Genomic DNA, 21,379 nt, shown 5'->3' with positions numbered 1-21,379 from the left:
GCCTGCACTGCTGTCCCAAGCATGGCCAGGAGCAGAGGTGGCAGCTGCTGGGCCTTTCCTAAGAGCTGGCTAGGTGCGTGGAAGGGAGGCTTCCCCCTCTTCTTAGCAACCCTGTCCCTACCCCCTATATGATCAGTGCAGCTGCACCACTCCCCCCCCTCCCCCCCCCAGGCTGAGAAGGAGGGGAGTGCCCTTTGCCATTGTATAGGATGAAGGGTCCTGGCAGGGGTATAGTGCCTCATCCTAATCCTCCTTCGCTGCCCGTGAGTGAGTGAACCCATAGCAGCGTCAGCAGGCTCCAAGGGAGAAGTGAGTTCTGGCATGTTTTTTTTTTTTAGGATTCAAGCGCTGTTTAAAAATTGAATTAGTTTTATCTGCACGAAGAGATGGGGTATCTATCAGTTCAAACTGCCTTTACTCCTGAAAGTCCATATCCTGTGGAGCTGGGCAAAACTTGCACATTAGATACTGGATGGTTCAAATGTTAGGGTGCTAACATAGGACTGCAGAAACTTGGGGCAGGTCTACACTAACCCCCCAATTCGAACTAAGGTACGCAACTTCAGCTACGTGAATAACGTAGCTGAAGTTCGAAGTACCTTAGTTTGAACTTACCTCAGTCCAGACGCGGCAGGCAGGCTCCCCCGTCGACTTCGCGTACTCCTCTCGCCGAGCTGGAGTACCGCAGTCGACGGCGAGCACTTCCGGGTTCGACTTATCGCGTCCAGACAAGTCGCGATAAGTCGAACCCAGAAGTTCGATTTGCTTGCCGCCGAACTACCGGGTAAGTGTAGACCTACCCTTGGATTCAGTTCTGTTTCCTACAGATTTCTTGTAAACTTTGACAAGTCACAGTGTCTCTGTGCCTCAGTTCCCCATCTATAAAATAGGGATAATACTACTCCCCACCTCACAGTCTTGTTGCAGAAATAAATACATTAAAGACTGTGAAGACTCAGATAATAATGTAACAGAGTCCATGTAAGTACCCAAAATGGATAGATATTAATATCAAATACTAATCTGTTAGAAAGATCAATGAGGAGGAGGATGGAGATGATGACAGGAAGGAACAAGAACTACTATTGCTTAGCCTCCCCTCCCCTGAAATCACAGGAAACTGATGCTATGGAATATGTCCATATTTTAAAGCATAATACTCTGTGCTACAGGGGAAGGTAATCCTTTAAGTCCCCAGTTATCTTGCAGATAAAATACTAGATAAAATGCCAAAGGACTCTCCTGTTAAGCCATCTAATCCATGTCCTTATATTAGTACACGATTGTCCTCTACACCAAACCCATAAATGTTATCATCTCCTTACAGTAGGAGGATCATCCAGCACTAGTTGAATGTGTGACTAAATGTGAGATTCAACTTCAGGTCCTGAATTAGTAAAAATTGAGTAAGATTTAGAAAAAAACTTGAAAGTTACATTGTCTTTGATCCTCCCCTTCGTAAAAAGATTAAAATTAAAGACAAAAGCAGCAGACCAAATACTGTACCAGCACTTGATCCAGTCCAGAGTATCTCCTACAGGTTGCAGAACTGGCAGCACTTAACACAAATTAAACCTCAAACAATTACAGAATCTAGGTTGTGAAACTGAGAAGCCAAGAAATTCAGATAAAGATTAAAATCCATCCTTTGTACCAGCTTAATAAAAATCTTATGAAATGTGATTTAACGGGGGACTTTCACACTAGACCAATGTTGTAAGAAACTGACAATTTTTTTTCTTAAATAAGAAATATATTAGACATTCGTAAGCAATAAGAAGATACATTTTCTTTCAAACATTTTACTTAAATAAGGTCTTTCCTGCTTCTAGACCAGTTTCTATTTCCTGCAAAGTTTAGTCGCAATCCAGTATCTGTGACAATACCACACCATCCGAGTCAAATTCCAAGTTTATTCTTCATTCCGTTAGATTGCAGAGGTGGTACCGCAGTAGAGGCAGTATGCTCAGCACCCGAGGAGGGGCTCTCTCACACTTCTCTCTAAAGTACTTTTTTACCCCAAATGTAAAGCCACATCAACAGAGTGCCCTGAAGAAACTGCCCTTAGTCTTCTTGTCAGAGGAAGAAATAAGGTCTGGCAATAAAAATGACCCCTCAAATGGAAGCCCACCATCCCAAAAATACAGATGTTCACATTGTCTTGGGCTGAAGTTTTTATTCATTTTTAAAAATTGTTATGACTGACCCAAGCGTGACTGCAAACATACTGGTGTTGACACTTTATGACAGAGCATGTGTACAACAGTTTGTTTACTTTAAATTGAAAGGCTTATGTGCATGTTCAAACCAAGAAATAGTTTGTGCTAATACATATATACATAATAAAAGATGAATTTCTCAAATTAAGACATTACAGATGGGGTTGGAATTGGTGAATCTGCAGCCCTACCAACCTCTGACACTGCCCCTTTAAGCGCTATTCTCATTCATGTACTATCATAACACAAACCCTCCATTTATTAATAGTATTGTAATTCACAAATGTCCATCTATTTTCTTATCTTTTCTAATTCAGATCAACTGATATACTTACTGCTGTTACTGCTGCTCTGTAACTTCATCTTGCTTCTTTCTTTGGCACTCCTGCTAAGAACACCATTGGGTTTTACTTCTTCCTCTGTATCACCCTTTTTCTTTTGCAAATCATTTTGTTTCTTTTTGTAAGTTGGCTTAGGCTGCCGTTTAGTCCTTTGCTCTGACTTGCTCTCACTTTCATCAGAGTCTCCACATTCAGAGCCAGATTCGTAAGTCCTTTTTGTTTTTCTTCTTGTGTGTTTATCTTCTTTCACAAATTTATCTGCTCGGATTGTACTTTCTATGTTATTTTGTAAATCACTAGATGTAGAAGCTATTAAATTGACAGTACATGGCTTAATAATTTCTGATACATTGTTCCCTGAATTCTCTTTTTTATTAGTGTTTTTATCTTCTTCTGAATGTCTAGTAAGCCAAGCCTTTTTCAGTTTTGTGTGGTAGTTCGGCTGACTTGTCTGGGAAGCTTGCCCATTGCCTACACAGTTGGCTTTGTTTATTGTATTGCAGACGATAGTACTGTCTAGGGAAATGGAGGCTGGAAATGTCTGATTTTTCACAGCATTGGACTCAGTTTCACTGGCATTACTACTTTTAAACTGAGCTGCAGCCAATGCTGCCTTGTGCTTTTTCAAATGGATAAAATCAGTTGGGCCAGAAAATCCAGAGTTGGGCTGAATGGCACTTCCTGTCTTGCCACTGGCTGGTGTAACTGGAGCTGTGGTATTGACCTTGTTTTCTTGTGTCTGTGCCACTACCTGACTTACTGTTCTAGAGGAGGTACATTCCAGTGGTGTGCAAGCCAAAACTGTGTTTGATAAAGAATATGTCACTTCTGAACTACCCCAGCTTGAAACACTGGTAGTTGTGGCTGCAGATGTGGTTACATCTGTTTTGGTACTGCACATTATAGTTGTGGTAGGTGTGACAGAACTGGGAATACTGCCTTGTGAGACAGCCGGAAAGTTCTTTTCATAATGTGTGTGTGTAGTGTCTGAGTTCATATTTGGCAGAATTATTCTTCCAGTGTCTCTGGCTTCCGCTGATTTTAGGCAATCTGTTTGATTTGTCCCAGTTGAAGATCTTTCATTAACTCGATCTTTGGAAGCTGACTGCATTACTGGCATACTATCATATTTTGTACTAGAAGGTGGACGTACAATGACGGATGCTGTGGCGGATTGCGATTTTCCACTGGTTCGCTCAACATGCCATTCAACTTTTTCATTGTTTGGGGCATTATTAGATTTCCAAATATCTGATAAATTCTGCTCAGAAGTGCTCTTGTACATTGTTTGCGCTTCCTTAGGTTCAGGTACTAAAGTTGGTGGTTTTTGTAATTCTTGGGTTTTGCCACCAGCATTAACTGGCTGCACTGGCGTTAGGGTTGGAGGTGAAAGGCTGCTATAGCTGCTTTCCTTTCTCTCCAGGTTTTGATGAACTGGAGGGTGAAACACTGGTGCTCTGTGTAAGGCAGGCATACTTCGGAGTGTATTTGAAGATGAAACTGACAACTGAGTAGGGCTTCTGCAGTCATTTCTAAAAGAATTTACAGAGTGAGATGTCATTTGATGGGAAAGTTGCTCTGTTATCTTGCTTACTGAACCTTCACCCTCTGGTTGATGCTTAATCAAAGGTGGAGGTTTTGAAAGAGATGAAATAAAAGAAATGAGAGACTGGGGATTAGCTGCTGTTGAAGGACAACTATTCTGTTTATCGACATACAAACTTGAAACTTCCTTAGATGGGTAGGACCTTGGTGGTTCATTCACTACACTGTTTGACAAGGTGGTGAAATAGTTACTTTGCGGCAAACTCTGTGGTGCTGAATGCTTGATTTTATAAAGTTCTGACACAGAACGCTCTGGTTCTTTGTCATGTTTTACTGCATAGCTTTTGGGGCTAGAAGACGATAATGGCGTTACTCTAGAATAATTCTCTCTCTCACCCTCAGGTGCCTTGATCTTAGCAGTAAAAGGAGCAACTTCAATACTCTCTTGAAGTATCCGTCTATGTTCTTCTTTATATTTGCTTAGTCGCTCTCCTGTCTCTTGAGGTGGCTTCTGCAATTGACTCAACATTGGGTCCACAAAATGTCTGTGCAAATGACTCTCTTTTGTCTGTGTTCTGCTATGTTCCAGGTCAGTCTTCACTGGTACAGTTGTAACAGAACGTAAAGGTTCAATAAATGCTTTCCTCTCCAATTCTCTGTATGAAAAAAGTTAAAACAGATTAAATTTTGTTACAAACATACTACAATATGCTAACAGAATTTAAGGGACCTATCCTTCAACTCAAAAAACAAAATTATCTATTAACACAAAATAAAGCTGATGAATTTCTTTATTCTGGGTAAAATTTTCAAACGCTTCTATGTGACTTAGGAACTTAAGTCCCACTGAAAGTCAATGTGCCTCAGTTTGAAAATGGGATTTAGGCACCTAAGCCACTTCAGCTCTTTTGACAATTTTACTTATTATTTGAGAGCATATTTTGTCACATTTTTACATATGCCATGTCATGCATTTTTACAAGTGAATTGGAATGAAGGTAAATGAAAACACAAGCTACTGAACTTCACAGTCTCATACTGTAAACATTAGCTTATACATCAGTTTAATGATTTAGAGAATGGTGAACTTACTCTTTGTGATGATCTACTATATTTTTGGACAATGGTGGACTAGAATGTGTTGTCAATTTGAGTGGCCGATGCGGATCTGCACTGGATGGTCTTACAGGAATGTGACTCAGTAACCCAAGACTGTCAGCTGAGGTCACAGGGGTGGGTTGGTGTAACCAAGGGCTGGGAGTATTCTGTTAACAGCAACAAAATCAGACTTCAAAGTTATCACAGGAACCCAAGCACAGCATCATCAACATACCTCTTTTTAAAATCTTACCAACGAACAGAGAGTAAGTTATATACTTTCCCACTACAAATCATATCCTTTTTTTCCCCCAAGTTTTTGAGGCATATTTGGATAGAGTAGGGATATTTAAGTATGCCATTGACTTGGTTTATAGCATATGAAAATGTTTACATTTTCCACATGTATTCTGAGATAGATTTGATTCTCAAATACCTAGCTTGATCATTTTACTTCTACAATTTCAACTCAGGGCCTCTCTTTAAACAACAACTGGCATTTAATAGAGTATAAGTTCAATTATTAATTTGTTGAATGATTAGTGTGCAAATATTTTCTTTAAAAATAAATAAGGTTTAATATTTCTTGGGAATATCTTTCAACTGTAAATATAAAACAAATCAAAGAATAAGCATTCCCTTTTCTTACTATTTTTCTTCTTGCTACAAATGATTAACTATGGATTAGCCTAGGCAACCTGTTATATTTAGCCGAATTGCTTTACACAACTCAATCACACAATTAGTACAGTACTATTAAAACTACAAACTATGTTAAGGAAATCTTAAGGTTGCGTAGCTAAGTATTCAAAAGTTAGGAAATACAAAATTTAAGTGTGACTATACAATTTTAACTCTACCTCCTTGCTTGAATGCATTATGATAATCTTTATTTGAAAACTAGTGTAGGCTGTTTTAAATGAAGTTGATAACTTATGTAAAATTAATGATGACGTGTTACCTTAGAGACAGAAGTGTCTATGATGTTGTAATTAACAATTGTATCATAAAGCACACAAGGGAGTAAATTTGCATGTGAAACCTTAAGTCTCACTTCCTGACTTCTGAGCACTTCACTATGAAACCCAAAAGATGCTTTAACATAGTAAAGTTTTTGAGGAAATCAAAAAAGGTTGCTGGGGCCTAATTTCCCTGTAAGCTGCGCAGTTGCGAAGCAGCCTATTTAGCACCACACAGACGCTCAGGGAACCCGCCTGGGGACCTGCCCTGGCCGGGGGGAGGAGCACCCCTCCCCTGGCCACAACCTAGCCCAGCCCCCAACCTGCTGCAACCGGGGGAGGCGCGGCCCGAACCCAGCCGCAGCCAGGGCACCCCCTCTCCCAGCCCCAACTCTGACGCAGCCGGGGCACCCAAACCGGCCGCGGCGCCCCTCCCCAAATTCTGCTGCAGCCCGGACCTTCTGTGGCCGGGGCACCCCTCCCCTAGCCCGAACCTGCCATGGCACCTTTCCCCCAGCCCGGTCCTGCCAGGGCCGGGCCCCTATCTTGTGGCCCGAGTCCTGGAGCTGCCGTGCCAGGTAGAGGCGCCCCCTCCCCCACTCCTAAGCCCAGGTGCTGCTGTGTGGAGACTGAGCTGGGGGAGTCCTCTCTCTCCATCATAGCCCCAGAGCACCCTACTGCACCCCAAACCCTTCATCACTGGCCGCACCCCCAGCTGGAGCCCGCACCCCCTGCACCCAACCGTCTGCCCTAGCCCTGAGCCCCTCATCCCCGGCCCCACCCCATCACATCACCTCCATATTGGTGCACATAAAAAAATTCATTCCGCGCATGGGTGGGGAAAATTAGAGGGAACACTGGCTTGGGCTGTAACTAGAAGACAACAGTCAGCACAAAACAATTGCTGTATATCAATATAATTAAGAAACTGAATACTTGCAGAACAACAGACTTCAGAGGCCTAAGTGAAATGAGTTTATTTTTCCACACCTTCATTATAGGTGAAGCTGGTAGGGACACCTACAGTTCAGATTGCCTACTTCTTTCTCTCATGAGGCCATTTTTTAACTGCTTATGACTTGGCCAAACTTTAATCACTTGATATTTTCCAGCCAGGTGTCTGCCTCAGACTGAACTATTTGGAAAAAGGCTCGGCTACAATGGTTCAGCCATTTCTAACAATGTGTGTCAGAAAAAGGAAGATGTTTTGCCCATGTTAAAATATCCTTACACAATCACTGGGAAGCTCTAGCACAGGGGTAGGCAACCTATAGCACGTGTGCTGAAGGTGGCACGCGAGCTGATTTTCAGTGGCACTCACACTGCCCGGGTCCTGGCCACTGGTCCTGGGGGCTCTGTATTTTAATTTAATTTTAAATGAAGCATCTTAAACATTTTAAAAACCTTATTTACTTTACATACAACAATAGTTTAGTTGCAAAGAGTCCTGTGGCACCTTATAGACTAACAGACATATTGCAGCATGAGCTTTCGTGGGTGAATACCCACTTCGTCGGATGCATAGTGTGCCAGACCCAGACCAGTGGGGTACAGGAGTCTGGTAGAGGGCAAATATACTGGTCACTGGATGAGTAGTTTTCTGTTCCCTGAGTGACCAGAGCAGGGGCTGCAATAGAGTAATCAGGAACCTGCTAGAACCAGTTAAGGCAGGCAGGCTAATTAGGACACCTGGAGCCAATTAAGAAGAAACTGCTAGAATCAATTAAGGCAGGCTAATCAGGGCACCTGGGCTTTAAAAAGGAGCTCACTTCAGTTTGTGGTGCGAGTGAGAGGAGCTGGGAGCAAGAGACGCAAGGAGCTGAGAGTGAGAGGGTGTGCTGCTGGAGGACTGAGGAGCACAAGCGTTATCAGACACCAGGAGGAAGGTCCTGTGGTGAGACTAAGGAAGGTGTTTGGAGGAGGCCATGGGGAAGTAGCCCAGGGAGTTGTAGCTGTCATGCAGCTGTTACAGGAGGCACTATAGACAGCTGCAGTCCACAGGGCACTGGGCTGGAACCCGGAGTAGAGGGCGGGCCCGGGTTCCCCCCAAACCTCCCAATTGACCTGGACTGTGGGTGCTTCCAGAGGGGAAGGTCTCTGGGCTGTTCCCCAACCCACATGGTGAATCTCTGAGGCAAGAAAATCCGCCAATAAGCGCAGGACCCACCAAGATAGAGGAGGAACTTTGTCACAATAGTTTAGTTATATATTATAGACTTATAGAAAGAGACTTTCTAAAAATGTTAAAATATATTACTGGCACGCGAAACCTTAAATTAGAGTGAATAAATGAAGACTCGGCACACCACTTCTGAAAGGTTGCCAACCCCTGCTCTAGCACCTACATGTTGTGAGGCAGGAACTTAAAATTTGGTGGGGAGGTTGCCCTCGTGTTAGGGACATGCCTTTTGCTATCCCTGTGAAAAGCAAAATTAGACTGTATTATAAGCCTCTAAAAATCGGTCTGTTCAACAGAAGTTTGATAAAGACTGGAAGCATTGCTCTCCAAAGGTTTCAACTGAACTGAACATGCTCCTGAGCAAGCCTTTTCACGCAATTGCTACACCTGGTTGCCAGGGGGCACTGTAGCATGAGTCACTGAACTGAGTAGTGATGCTGTTGAAACCATCTCAATCCTTCCTCTGCTAGCACTCAGGAAGTATGAAGGAGAAGAAATAATCAGTCTGACTCACATGCAAAGTGGTAAGGAGCAGATGAGGAGGAAGGGATGTGTCTCAATAGGAGCAAAGGGGAAGAGGGATAGAAGCCAGGGGTGTACATGGACAGGAAAAGAGGGGGACAGTGAGGAACACAGGTGGACAAAGGCCAAAGAGTTTATAACCACTGGAGCACACTTCCCTACAGAACCCGGAACTGAACCAGAGTTTCTTGAGTCTCAACATTCCTCTGCTATCTACCAAACAGCTGTGAAATCCACTGGCAAAATGAGTGTATTATCCCCTTAACAATGTAAGAACATAAGAATGGCCATATTGGGTCAGACTAATGGTCCATCTAGCCTAGTATCCTGTCTTCCAACAGCAGCCAGTGCCAGATGCTTCAGAAGCAATGAACAGAATGGGACAATTATTGAGTGATTCATCGAGTCCCAGCTTCTAGCAATGACAGGTTGAGAGACACCAAGAGCATGGGGTTGCATCCCTGACCATCTTGGCTAATAGTCATTGATGGATAGGGTGACCAGATAGCAAGTGTAAAAAATCGGGACAGAGGGTGGGGAATAATAGGCACCTACGTAAGAAAAAGCCCCAAATATCTGGACTGTCCTTATAAAATCGGGACATCTGGTCACCCTATTGATGGACCTATCCTCCATGAACTTATCTAATTCTTTTTCGACGCCAGTTATACTTTGGGCCTTCACAACATCCCCTGGCAGTGAGTTCCACAGGCTGACTGCGTTGTGTGAAGAAGCACTTCGTTTTGTTTGTTTTAAACCTGCTGTCTATTAATTTCATTGGGTGACCTTTTGTTCTTGTGTTATGTGAAGGTGTACATAAGATTTCCTTATTCTCTTTTGCCACACCTGTCGTGATTTTACAGACCTCTAGCATATCCGCCCCATAATCATCTCTGTTCTAAGATGAACAATCCCAGTCTTTTTACCCTTTCCTCAAATGGAAGCTGTTTCATACCCCTAATCATTTTTGCTGCCCTTCTCTGTACTTTTTCCAACTCTAAAATATCTTTTTGGAAATGGACCAACCAGAACTGCACAGAGTATTCAAGGAGATAGCATACTATGGATTTATATAGCGGTATTATGATATTTTCTGTCTCATTATCTATCCTTTTCCTAATGGTTTTTGACTACTGCTGCACATTGAGCAGATGTTTTCAGAGAACTATCCATGACGACTCCAAGATCTCATTCTTGAGTGGTACCAACGAATTTAGACCCCATCATTTTTATGTATAGTTGGGAATATGCATTACTTTGCACTGATCAATATTGAATTTAATCTGCTATTTTGCTGCCCATTCACCCAGTTTTGTGAGACACCTTTGTAACTCTTTGCAGTCAATTTTGGCCTCAACTCTCTTGAGCAATTTTGTATCATCTGCAAACTTCGCCATCTCACTGTTTACCTCCTTTTCCAGATCATTTATGAGTATGTTTAATGGCACTGGTCCCAGTACAGATCCTTGAGGGATTCCGCTATCTACCTCTCTCCACTGTGAAAACTGACCATTTATTCCTTCCCTTTTATCCCATGACTGCTTACTTTGCCTAGGAGCCTTTGGTGTGGGACCTTGTCAAAGGCTTTCTGAAAGTCCAAGTACACTATATCCAGGGCACACTATCCCTGGGAGAGATGAAGCCAAGGGCAGACTCAGAGTCTGCTCTGCAACTAATAGGGTAATGAGATGCCATTCCCTGGGAGCTCAGGAGAGGCGAGAAGCCATTTTGGAACAGTCTGCAGCAAGCCAGGGAAAGCCACACTGGCTGTGTGAGGGGCTGGTGACTCCCAGGTCTGCATGCAGGGTTCCCCTGAGAACTGCCTCTGGGGACCTGAAAGCAAGATCCCTCAAACTTGACCCTTTCCCTCTCCAGGGTGACTCCCAGTTTGTAGAGTTTTGTTGGGAAAAGTTTCCTCAGCCAGGCTGAGGAACCAAATGGATTCGGGGTACTATACGTTTCTGTAGCCTCTCTAATCTCCCTGAGCATTTCACAGTCACCGTCACCATCCTGGTCAGGTGGCCAGTACTATATTCCTACTGCCTCTCATTATTCAAGCATAGAGATTCTATGGTAGTTTGATTAATTTAAGATTGTTTAAAGTCCTTCTAGTATCTGGTCCCTATAGTGAATTGCTACCAGATACACCATTAACTCAAGTGGTAAAGTTTTGTGCTGTGGATCTACAGGTCCTAACCTTACTGATGACCCAATATAGTTCCACATGATGAAATGTTTATATCTTCAATTTGTATTTTAAAAACTGTAGGAAGTTATGTACAACCCCTGCGCCCCCCCCCCAACTGCTATGTTAAAAGTCAGTTAAAATTACAAAGTCAAGCAGGCACAAGCTAGAAAAGGCCAGAATTAAGGTTGCCAATGCCATCTTAGTTTGGTCCCCCTGTTCATGTCCATTATGAAACAGTCATCTTACCGGAACACTCATACTTCTATGCAGTTTTGCCAAGAGCGTATAAGAAAAAAACAACAAACATTTTCATGGAAAATGGACAACCTCTGGGAAATGGGCTAACAATTATTTTTGTAACCCAGCATACTTGCACATAGGCCAGTAACCTTAAAGTACTATTAAAAGTAATAATAAAGAAAGAAGAATCACTTACCCTTCTTAAAGAAGCCTCAGCATTAACAGGAGTTTCTGGATGGACCCATTTAGAGGAGGGTAGACCAAGTCCTGAGTAAGCATGTGTTCCATTTGGATACTGCCAAATAATTGGATAAAGTCCTATCTGATTATATGAAGCAGAAGGATGAGCTTGTCCAAGAAGATGTGGAGATTGGTGCTGTAACATCTGCTGCTGCTGGTGTGCTAATGCCAAATGGCTTAAGCTGCTGGCATGAGCAGTCTCTAGTCGTGGATGGCCACCTAATAAGGAAGCTGTAGGCACTCCAGGTAACACTGCAGGAAGTAGATGAGGGTGATGAACAGAATGGTGAGATGCAGTACTAAGAGGATGAGTGTTAATAGCAGATAATGGAGTCTGATTTGAAGACCCAGTTAATAGATGGGGTGCACCACTTAATGCAGGATGGTGGGTGTTCAGATTTAAACAGGTTCTGTGGGATGAGGAATGAAGAGGATAATTATGCTGATGTAAGTAAGGTGAAATGTGATTAGTTCCTGTTTCTTGACCAATAAGAGTGGGATCCCTGTATACTGTGAAATGTTCATTCTTGTCAATAATAAGAGGACTTTTAGTAGCTTCTAAAGCACTAACTCTAGCTGGAACTGGATGAAAACTAGACCTAGGCATATCATGCTCAGTTTTATTTGCTGACCTTGATACTCCAGTAACATGGCTGTTCTGATAACTAACCTTTGACTTCACAGTATCAGGAGATTGGGTGAGTTTAGGCTTAACATCAGGTGAAGAATTTGACTTTGTTTTAGGATGATCAACTGAAGTACTAGATTTTGACTTCATAGCATCAGGGGCTGGACTTCGTTTATGTAGTTTACCCTCTTCAGCTAATGAAGCTACATTTAATGAAGACACAAATGAGCCATGCTGAACTTTTTCTTTTTCAGGATTTAAATGTTCATTTACTGTCGTTTTCATAATCCCAGACTGTATCAAATCCATTTTACCGACAACATTGCTAACCCAACTCTGATCAGTTTCTTGTTTTCTTACTTCTAGAAAATTTACATTTGTAAATTGATGTTTTAAATTGCTGCCACAAGACACTATTTTCTGAAGTGTTTGCAAACCAAAGGTACTTGCAGCATTTTCCTGGCTCTCCTCATCAGAATTGTTTTCATTAGTTGCATCAACACCACATTTTGGTGTAGGAGGCCTGGGTACAAACTGCTCATTTGTTAACAATTCCATAGTATGCTGATTTTCTACATTGCACTCTTGAACATTTGCATCACTGGCACTCTGACCATGAAATTTCAGCTGCTCTGCTGGATGGAGTGAATTTTTTTCTTGTAGGTCTAATTCAGCTGACTTCGGTCTTTCTGCATCTTGATGATTTTTATCTGCTTGTATTTCATCCCATGGAGACTGCCTATCTATTAGTGTCTGTTCCTCTACCCTCTCACTACTCTGGGATTTTCCTTCTTCTCCATTTATGTTTGAAGTGTTCTTTCTTTTCGACTCATTCTCTGAATTTTGCTCTGATGAAGAATCTGTTAATCTTTTATTTGAATTTTCTGAGTCACTGCTCTCAGAGTAGTCAGAGATATTGTCTGTCCGCAATCTTTTCATACTTAGTTTCTTTTCATCCTCTTCGGGTTTTCTTCTTTTATTAATAAAGTGTTTATTTTTACTTTTGGGATTTTCTGTAGAGGAGAAAGAAATTATTATTGTATTTTTAGTCAGGTACAGTTTTAAGAATTTCTCTCCCTCCCCTTTCAAAACTGCTCCTACCTCCTCGACCTATATAATCATATTTTTCTTCCTTCATCTTTTCCTCATCAGGCATGCTGCTATCTGAGCCTTTCCTTTTATTTGGACGAGCATTCCGTTGTTGATGGTGCTGGTGAGAGTTCTGTTTTGGTGCTGCAGTTTGGGAGTTCATGGCTGGTCTGGGACTATTTGCTTGAGCACGTGTATAATGCCCCTAAATGTAATCAAATAATTAATTCACCCAACATGATCCTAATTAATCTGTTTAAATACAGATATTCAACATTTACAATAAACCAAAACATCACTTAAGTAAAAAGAGAAAGTATATCTACGTGGGCTGTGTTGCTGTTCTGGTTGGAACGAGACCTGCGACGTGATGTGATGCCAATATTTTCACCTTTCAACAAAGAGTGAACAACATCATCTAGAAAGGTCATCTGAACCATAGAAGGATCAACATTCTGTGGTTCTAACACCTGGTTTATTAAAAGAAGAAGAAATCCATAATTAACAGATTTTAAGACATAGTCTACCCTATATTTCCTACATCAGTGTTTGTGCCAAATACATAGTTTATTTGGTACACTGAAAAAGCATCCAAAGGAAAACCCTAGTTGATCTTGACAAGCTAGCCTGCTGTAGGACTTCTCAGTGGAATGGGGAAAGCAGCAAAACCCAAGCATTACCATTTTGTATTCAAGTTAACAGTTTTATTTGACCACTATTACATTGGCTCCTTTTTCCCCCAAACTGACAATGATAAACTGAAAAGCCATCAAACTCTTCTTAGAGGATGACCATTAAGCAAATTTTAAAAAACTGAATACAATCTTGCTATAAAGAGAAGAGGAAAGTAACTGGTGAAAGAGAATGGCAAAATGCAGAGCTAGATGACAGATTAATATAGAGAAACTTGCAAGTTAATTATAAAGAATTTGAACATTAAGTTAGACCTAAATTTGCATACTGACATTTGATTTTGTTGGTCACTTCAAGGAAGACAAGTCATTTACTATATTAACACTAAGTCAATACTCCCAGGTTTCTCTTGGAATACAATTCTCCATTTTGCCATGAAAATACTTGTTTTAAACTTTTAGGAATAGCAGCAACTGCAACTGAAAGCTACTACGATAAATGCTTAATACCACATTATTCAAAGAGATTTTTAACTGCTTGTGAAAAAACGGTTACTCACCTTTGTAACTGTTGTTCTTCGAGATGTGTTGCTCATATCCATTCCAATTAGGTGTGCGCGTGCCGCGTGCATGATTGTTGGAGAATTTTCTACCCTAGCTACACCCGGTGGGTCGGCTGGGGAGCCCCCTGGAGTGGCGCCTTCATGGCGCTGGATATATACCCCAGCCGACCCAGCGCCCCCTCAGTTCCTTCTTGCCGGCTACTCCAACAGTGGGGAAGGAGGGCGGGTTTGGAATGGATATGAGCAACACATCTCGAAGAACAACAGTTACAAAGGTGAGTAACCTTTTTTTCTTCTTCGAGTGCTTGCTCATATCGATTCCAATTAGGTGACTACCAAGCCTTACCTAGGCGGTGGGGTCGGAGTGAGACATCGCTGAGTGCAGAACCGCTGATCCAAATGCAGCATCGTCTCTAGACTGGTGTACAAGCGCATAGTGAGCGGCAAAGGTGTGAACCGATGACCAAACCGCCACTCTACAAATGTCATGGATCGGGACATGAGCCAGGAAAGCAGTCAAGGAGGCTTGGGCCCTCATGGAGTGGGCGGTGAGGCGCGGCGTCGGGGCACCGGCCAAGTCGTAGCAAGCACGAATGCAGGACGTGATCCAAGAGGAAATACGTTGCGAGGAGACCGGTAGGCCTTTCATCCGGTCAGCCACTGCAACAAAGAGTTGCGTCGTCTTCCTAAACGGCTTCGTACGCTCAATATAGAAAGCAAGGGCCCTGTGTACGTCCAAGGAGTGCATACGCTGGTCTTGACGCGTGGCGTGCGGCTTAGGATGGAAGACCGGGAGAAGTATATCCTGGTTCACATGAAAAGCTGATACCACCTTGGGAAGAAAGGCAGGGTGGGGGCGAAGCTGCACCTTGTCTTTATGGAAGACTGTGTATGGAGGTTCGGACGTGAGCGCTCGGATTTCAGAAACACGCCTTGCTGAAGTGATGGCTACAAGGAAGGCTGTCTTCCAAGATAGGTAAAGGAGTGAGCAGGTAGCCAATGGCTCGAATGGGGGCCCTGTGAGCTTGGAGAGAACCAGGTTAAGATCCCACGCCGGAACCGGTTGACATTGCTGTGGGTATAGGCGGTCTAAGCCCTTGAGGAATCTGACGACCATCGGGTTAGAGAAGACCGAGGAAGCGTGTTCTCCTGGGTGGAACGCCGATATAGCAGCCAGGTGCACCCTGACCGAAGATATCGCCAGACCCTGCTGTTTTAGGGATAGGAGATATTCAAGTATGAGTGGGATCGACGCCTGCAAGGGGGGCGTGGCCCGCTGCTCGCACCAACAGGAGAAGCGCTTCCATTTGGCCAAGTAAGTGGCCCGTGTAGAGGGTTTCCTACTGCCCAACAGAACCTGCTGCACGGGATGTGAGCATCGTAGCTCCGCCCGAGTCAGCCATGCAGCATCCACGCTGTAAGGTGGAGCGATTGCAGGTCGGGGTGACAGAGTTGGCCGTGGTCCTGAGAGATCAAGTCCAGGAACAATGGAAGCGGAATCTGAGTCTGTACCGATAGCTCCAGGAGCGTGGTGTACCAGTGCTGTCTTGGCGAAGCTGGAGCGACTAGAATCATACGTGTCTTGTCTCTGCGTAGCTTGAGCAGGACCTTGTGGACCAGCGGAAATGGAGGGAAAGCGTAGAACAGCTGGTCCTTCCACGATAGCAGGAAAGCGTCCGACAGGGAGCCTGGAGATCGCCCCTGGAGGGAGCAGAACACGTGGCACTTCCTGTTGGCGCGTGAGGCGAATAGGTCGATCTGGGGAAATCCCCACCTCTGGAAGATGGAATGGATGACATCTGGGTGAATCGACCACTCGTGCGTTTGGAAGGATCTGCTTAGACGGTCCGCTAGAGCGTTCTGGACTCCAGGGAGGAATGATGCCATGAGATGTATCGAGTGAATTCCCACAGGCGAATGGCCTCTTGGCATAGGAGAGACGACCGGGCTCCCCCTTGCTTGTTGATGTAGAACGTGGCCGTGGTGTTGTCTGTGAGGACTGACACGCAACGGCCATGTAGGAGACCGTGAAACGCCTGACAGGCTAGGCGCACTGCCATCAGCTCTCGAACATTGATGTGCAGAGCTAATTGGGATACGGTCCACAGGCCCTGAGTTTGGTGCTCCCCGAGGTGAGCGCCCCAACCGAGAGATGATGCGTCCGTGACCAGGTACAGGGAGGGTTGTGGGGTGTGAAACGGCACTCCTTCGCACACCGACTTGTGGTCCAGCCACCAGTTGAGAGAGATCAAGACCGAATTCAGAACCGTGACCACCATGTTCAGGTTGTCCTGACAAGGATGGTACACCGATGACACCCAGGCCTGAAGCGGGCGGAGCCGAAGCCTGGCATGCCTGGTTACGTAAGTGCAAGAGGCCATGTGTCCCAACAGGCCGAGGCACTTCCTTATCGCAGTAATCGGGAAGTCCTGGAGGCTGTGGATGATGTTTGCGATGGTCTGAAACCGAGTGTCTGGCAGAAGACCGCGGGCAAGTCTGGAGTCTAAGACTGCTCCGATAAACTCTATTCTCTGGGTTGGCTTCAGAGTAGACTTTTCTTTGTTGAGTAAGATGCTTAACTCGTGGAATGTTTGTAGTGTTATCTGGACGTGGGATTGAACTTGCTCCCTGGTGTGGCCGCGCACCAGCCAGTCGTCTAGATACGGGAACACCTGTATCCTTTGTCGACGAAGGTATGCTGCCACGACGGCCAAACATTTGGTGAACACTCTTGGAGCCGTGGACAAGCCAAAGGGAAGGACGGCAAATTGGTAGTGTACGTTGTTTACTACAAATTGAAGGAAGCGCCTGTGTGGAGGGTAGATTGCTATATGAAAATATGCGTCCTTCATGTCGAGGGCGGCGTACCAGTCTCCAGGATCCAGGGAAGGGATAATTGTCCCCAAGGAGACCATGCGGAACTTCAACTTTACTATGAATTTGTTGAGCCCACGTAAATCTAAAATGGGTCGAAGACCCCCTTTTGTCTTGGGGATCAGGAAGTAGCGGGAGTAAAACCCCCTGCCCCTTAACTCTGATGGAACCTCCTCTATAGACCCCATAGAAAGGAGCGCAAAAACCTCCTGTGTAAGGAGATGCTCGTGAGAAGGGTCCCTGAAGAGAGACGGGGACGGAGGGTGGGAGGGGGGGAACGAAGAAAACTGGAGAGCATATCCCCTCTCCACCGTGCGAAGAACCCAACGGTCCGAAGTTATAAGGGACCAAGCACGGTGGAAACGGGAGAGGCGATCCCGAAATAAAGGGAATGGATCCTGGGTAGTGGCTAGTACGCCGTCCTCGAGCACACCTTCAAAAATTTTGTCTAGGCCCTGAAGGTGGTCTAGGAGGGCCTTGGTTCTGACCGGGTTGGGGGCCGGTCGACCTCCTTCTACCACCTCGTCCACGCCTTCTGGAGAAGTCCTGTCTTGGATGAGGAGGAGGAGGGTAGAACCTCTGTGGCTGGGGCCTAAATGGCCTGCACTGGGGTCCTGGGACATGCATTCCCAGGGAGCGCATGATAGTTCTGGAGTCCTTGAGGCTCTGCAACCGAGAGTCCGTCTTGTCCGAGAACAACCCTTGACCATCAAATGGTAGATCTTGTAGGGTCTGCTGCAGTTCTGGCGGCAACCCCGATACCTGAAGCCAGGAAATGCGTCTCATGGCTATCCCAGACGCCAGTGTTCTAGCGGCAGAGTCCGCTATGTCCAGGGAGGCCTGTAAGGAGGTCCTAGCTACCTTTTAACCTTCCTCCACTAGGGCCCCAAACTCCTCTCTCGAGTCCTGGGGGACCAACTCCTTAAATTTACCCATGGAATTCCATGAGTTGTAATCGTAACGACTCAAGAGCGCCTGTTGGTTTGCGGCTCTGAGCTGCAGACCCCCTGCTGAGTAGATCTTACGTCCAAACAAATCGAAGCGTTTGGTGTCCTTCGATTTGGGCGCTGCCGCCTGCTGACCATGGCGCTCTCTTGCGTTCACCGAGGAGACTACTAGTGAACACGGCTGAGGGTGTGTATAGAGGTACTCATGGTCTTTAGAGGGGACAAAGTATTTCCTCTCTACTCCTCTGGCAGTGGGCGGGATGGAGGCAGGGGTTTGCCATATGGTATTAGCATTAGCCTGGATCGTTCGGATGATGGGCAACGCCACCCGGGATGGGGCATCAGCTGAGAGGATGCTCACCACCGGGTCCTCCACCTTCACTATCTCCTCTGCCTGTAGGTCCATGTTCCATGCCACCCTAAGTAACAGGTCTTGGTGAGCACGGAGGTCTATCGGGGGTGGGCCCGAGGTTGTCGTGCCCGCCACCGCCTCATCTGGGGAAGATGAGGAGGATGCCTCAGGGGGTAAAGGATCCAGAGGTGGGTCCGGGTCCGAGGGTCCCTGATGTGCAGGATCCCCTGCACCGGGGGTCTGGGGCCTGCGTGGGCATTGGCACATGGGCCTCCATACCCGCTGGGGGAGGACGGGTGATGGTGGCCTCTGGTACCCTGGGCTCAGAGTGTGCCGAGCGAGAGGCCGCTGGTGGAGCCCCTTGTGCCTGGTGATATGCCCATGGGGTCCAGAAAGACCAATGTGCAGGGTTCTGTCTAGGGTCCTCTGCCCCGTCCTGCCAATGGCCCAGGTCGTCCGCAGCCTGACCCTGAGCAGGATAGGCTGAGCGGGAGGCCCCTTCCGAAGAGGGGGACGCAGATCTTGAGGGCCAGGGCGGTGCCGAGCGTGATTGCGGTGGCTTGTCCTCGAATGGTGCTGAGCGGTGCGGGTCCACGGGAGAGCGGTCTCTGTGCGGTGCCGGGGAGCGGAACCGGGAGCGAGAACGGTGCCGATGGCCATGCCGGTACCGGGATCCAGATCTGGATCGCGAAGAAGACCGTCTGTAGAATCGGTGCCGGGAGCGGCCTCTCGAACGGGATCGGCGCTCATACCGGTGCCGGGAACTGCGTCGAGACTCTGAACGGTACCGATGCTCAGGTCGGTGCCGAGAAGTGGACCGGTGCCGGGAGGAAGATCTGGGCCGCGAGTACGACCAGTGCCGTGATGAAGACCGGTGCCGGGACTGCGAGCGGCGTCGGGACCTGCTCCGAGACTGGGAGCGGTGCCGCGAGTCCACGCTTGGAGACTGAGGGCGTATCAGGGCAGGCTTGCCCCTGGATTGCACCGTGCGGAGCAGATGCGGTGCCGCGGTCTGAGACAGCGCCGGTTCCGTGAGGGCAATGAGGTCCCTCGCCGTCGCAAATGTCTCCGGAGTAGACGGGAGACAGGGCTCAACCACGGGACGGGATGGGGAGCCAGTCCGCACCGAACTCAACAGCCCTACAACCGGTGCTGGAGTCAACGGTGTCGATGATGCCTGTACCCTCGGGCGCTCTGAAGCCGGACGCGACTCCACCACTGGTGCGGGGGGGAGCCGGTGCCTGCTGTTGTGCTGCAGTCTCCTGAGTTTTATGGGGTCTTTTATGACCCGGAGACAGGGAACGGCGCCGAGGGGCTTGCGGCGGATGCGGTGCCGATGGAGGACGGTGCCGTGGGGCCTTATCCGCGTCTCCTCATGGTACAGTACCCGAGGGCGCCGGGGCGCTGCACACAGAGGCGTTCGGTGCTGGAACTTGGCGCGCCGAAGGAGGATCTGGGCTAAGTGCCGCCTCCATAAGGAGCTGTTTAAGCCTAAAGTCCCGCTCCTTTTTGGTCCTGGGCCGAAAAGCCTTGCAGAACTTACACTTGTCCGTCTGGTGAGACTCCCCTAGACACTTCAGACAAGAGTCGTGGGGGTCTCCCGTTGGCATAGGCTTAGCGCAGGTCGCGCACGGTTTAAAGCCAGGAGCTTTGGGCATGAGCCCAGCTGCACGCCGGGGGGAAAGGGGGGAATAAAAAACCCCTTACCCCCGCTAACTATTTATGACTACTCTATAAAACTATTAACTACGAAACTACTAATCTATAACTATACAACCAACAACTATCTACAACAAAACTAACGAGTAAAGCTAGGGAGAGTGGAGGACAGCTATGCCGCGCTCCACAGTTCCAACGACCGTCACGGACGGTAAGAAGGAACTGAGGGGGCGCTGGGTCGGCTGGGGTATATATCCAGCGCCATGAAGTCGCCACTCCAGGGGGCTCCCCAGCCGACCCACCGGGTGTTTGCTAGGGTAGAAAATTCTCCAACGATCGTGCACGCAGCGCGCGCACACCTAATTGGAATCGATATGAGCAAGCACTCGAAGAAGAAAAAGTTATTACTGGAGTGCTAGGAGACAAATTCGAAGCAGAGCCGATATTAAAGACTGATTCTTGGTTCTAGATTACTTCATTTCAAGGACTTCAATAATCAGGTAATGATTATATAAGATAACCTAAAATCTTAGATGTTGGATTTATTGCTTAAATGCATATTGTTTAAACACCACTTTCAGACTAATAAGAGATATACTTGTACCCATTTGAAGAGAACAGCATAATAAATCTAACACTACCACAACACTTTAAAAAATATCAAACATTTACGCTGGGCATAAAACTTTTCTGAGTAAGGGTCATAATATTTACCTGGTCATTCATAACAATCATAGTGCGGGTGAAGAGATCATGATGAGTAATTATACCAGTGAACCACTGGGTGGCAGAATCCTGTCTGTATACTCTCACCCTATATCCGTTTAAGGAATATGGACCTTTAAAAGGAAAATGTTACAGAAAAACACTGAAAAATTCAGCCCAAACATTTTTTTTGATCATGTAGCATTTACAATACAATGCACAGGGAATGAGTAACAAACCAGATGTGTATCTAGCACACTGGCCAGCCTGTGCATTTTACTTCTGATTCAAAAAGACATTTTGGAATGCATGGGAATGTTTAACATGATTTAGTGATTCTCTAAGGTCAATTATGCTAATGTTTTCAAATAACAGTTTTCTTATCTTACTAACTCTTGC

The 21,379-nt window shown here is 46.0% G+C and overlaps 1 protein-coding gene across 1 annotated transcript in view; it reads right to left on the bottom strand.

Moving 5' to 3' along the window:
* Positions 1–21,379, bottom strand: part of JMJD1C (jumonji domain containing 1C) — a 244,008-nt gene that overhangs the window by 50,238 nt on the left and 172,391 nt on the right. The window contains exons 4-9 of the mRNA XM_065407152.1: positions 20,990–21,114; positions 13,575–13,718; positions 13,261–13,453; positions 11,488–13,172; positions 5,198–5,370; positions 2,558–4,761 (exon numbers count right to left, since the gene is read on the bottom strand). Of these exons, the coding sequence (XP_065263224.1) occupies positions 2,558–4,761; positions 5,198–5,370; positions 11,488–13,172; positions 13,261–13,453; positions 13,575–13,718; positions 20,990–21,114 (4,524 nt within the window). The remainder of the gene's footprint in view (positions 1–2,557; positions 4,762–5,197; positions 5,371–11,487; positions 13,173–13,260; positions 13,454–13,574; positions 13,719–20,989; positions 21,115–21,379) is intronic.

This window comes from Emys orbicularis, chromosome 7 (genome assembly GCF_028017835.1).
Source record: "Emys orbicularis isolate rEmyOrb1 chromosome 7, rEmyOrb1.hap1, whole genome shotgun sequence".
Taxonomy (NCBI): domain Eukaryota; kingdom Metazoa; phylum Chordata; order Testudines; family Emydidae; genus Emys; species Emys orbicularis.
Note: the sequence above shows the minus strand (reverse complement) of the source record. Positions and strands in the feature narration are given on the sequence as shown.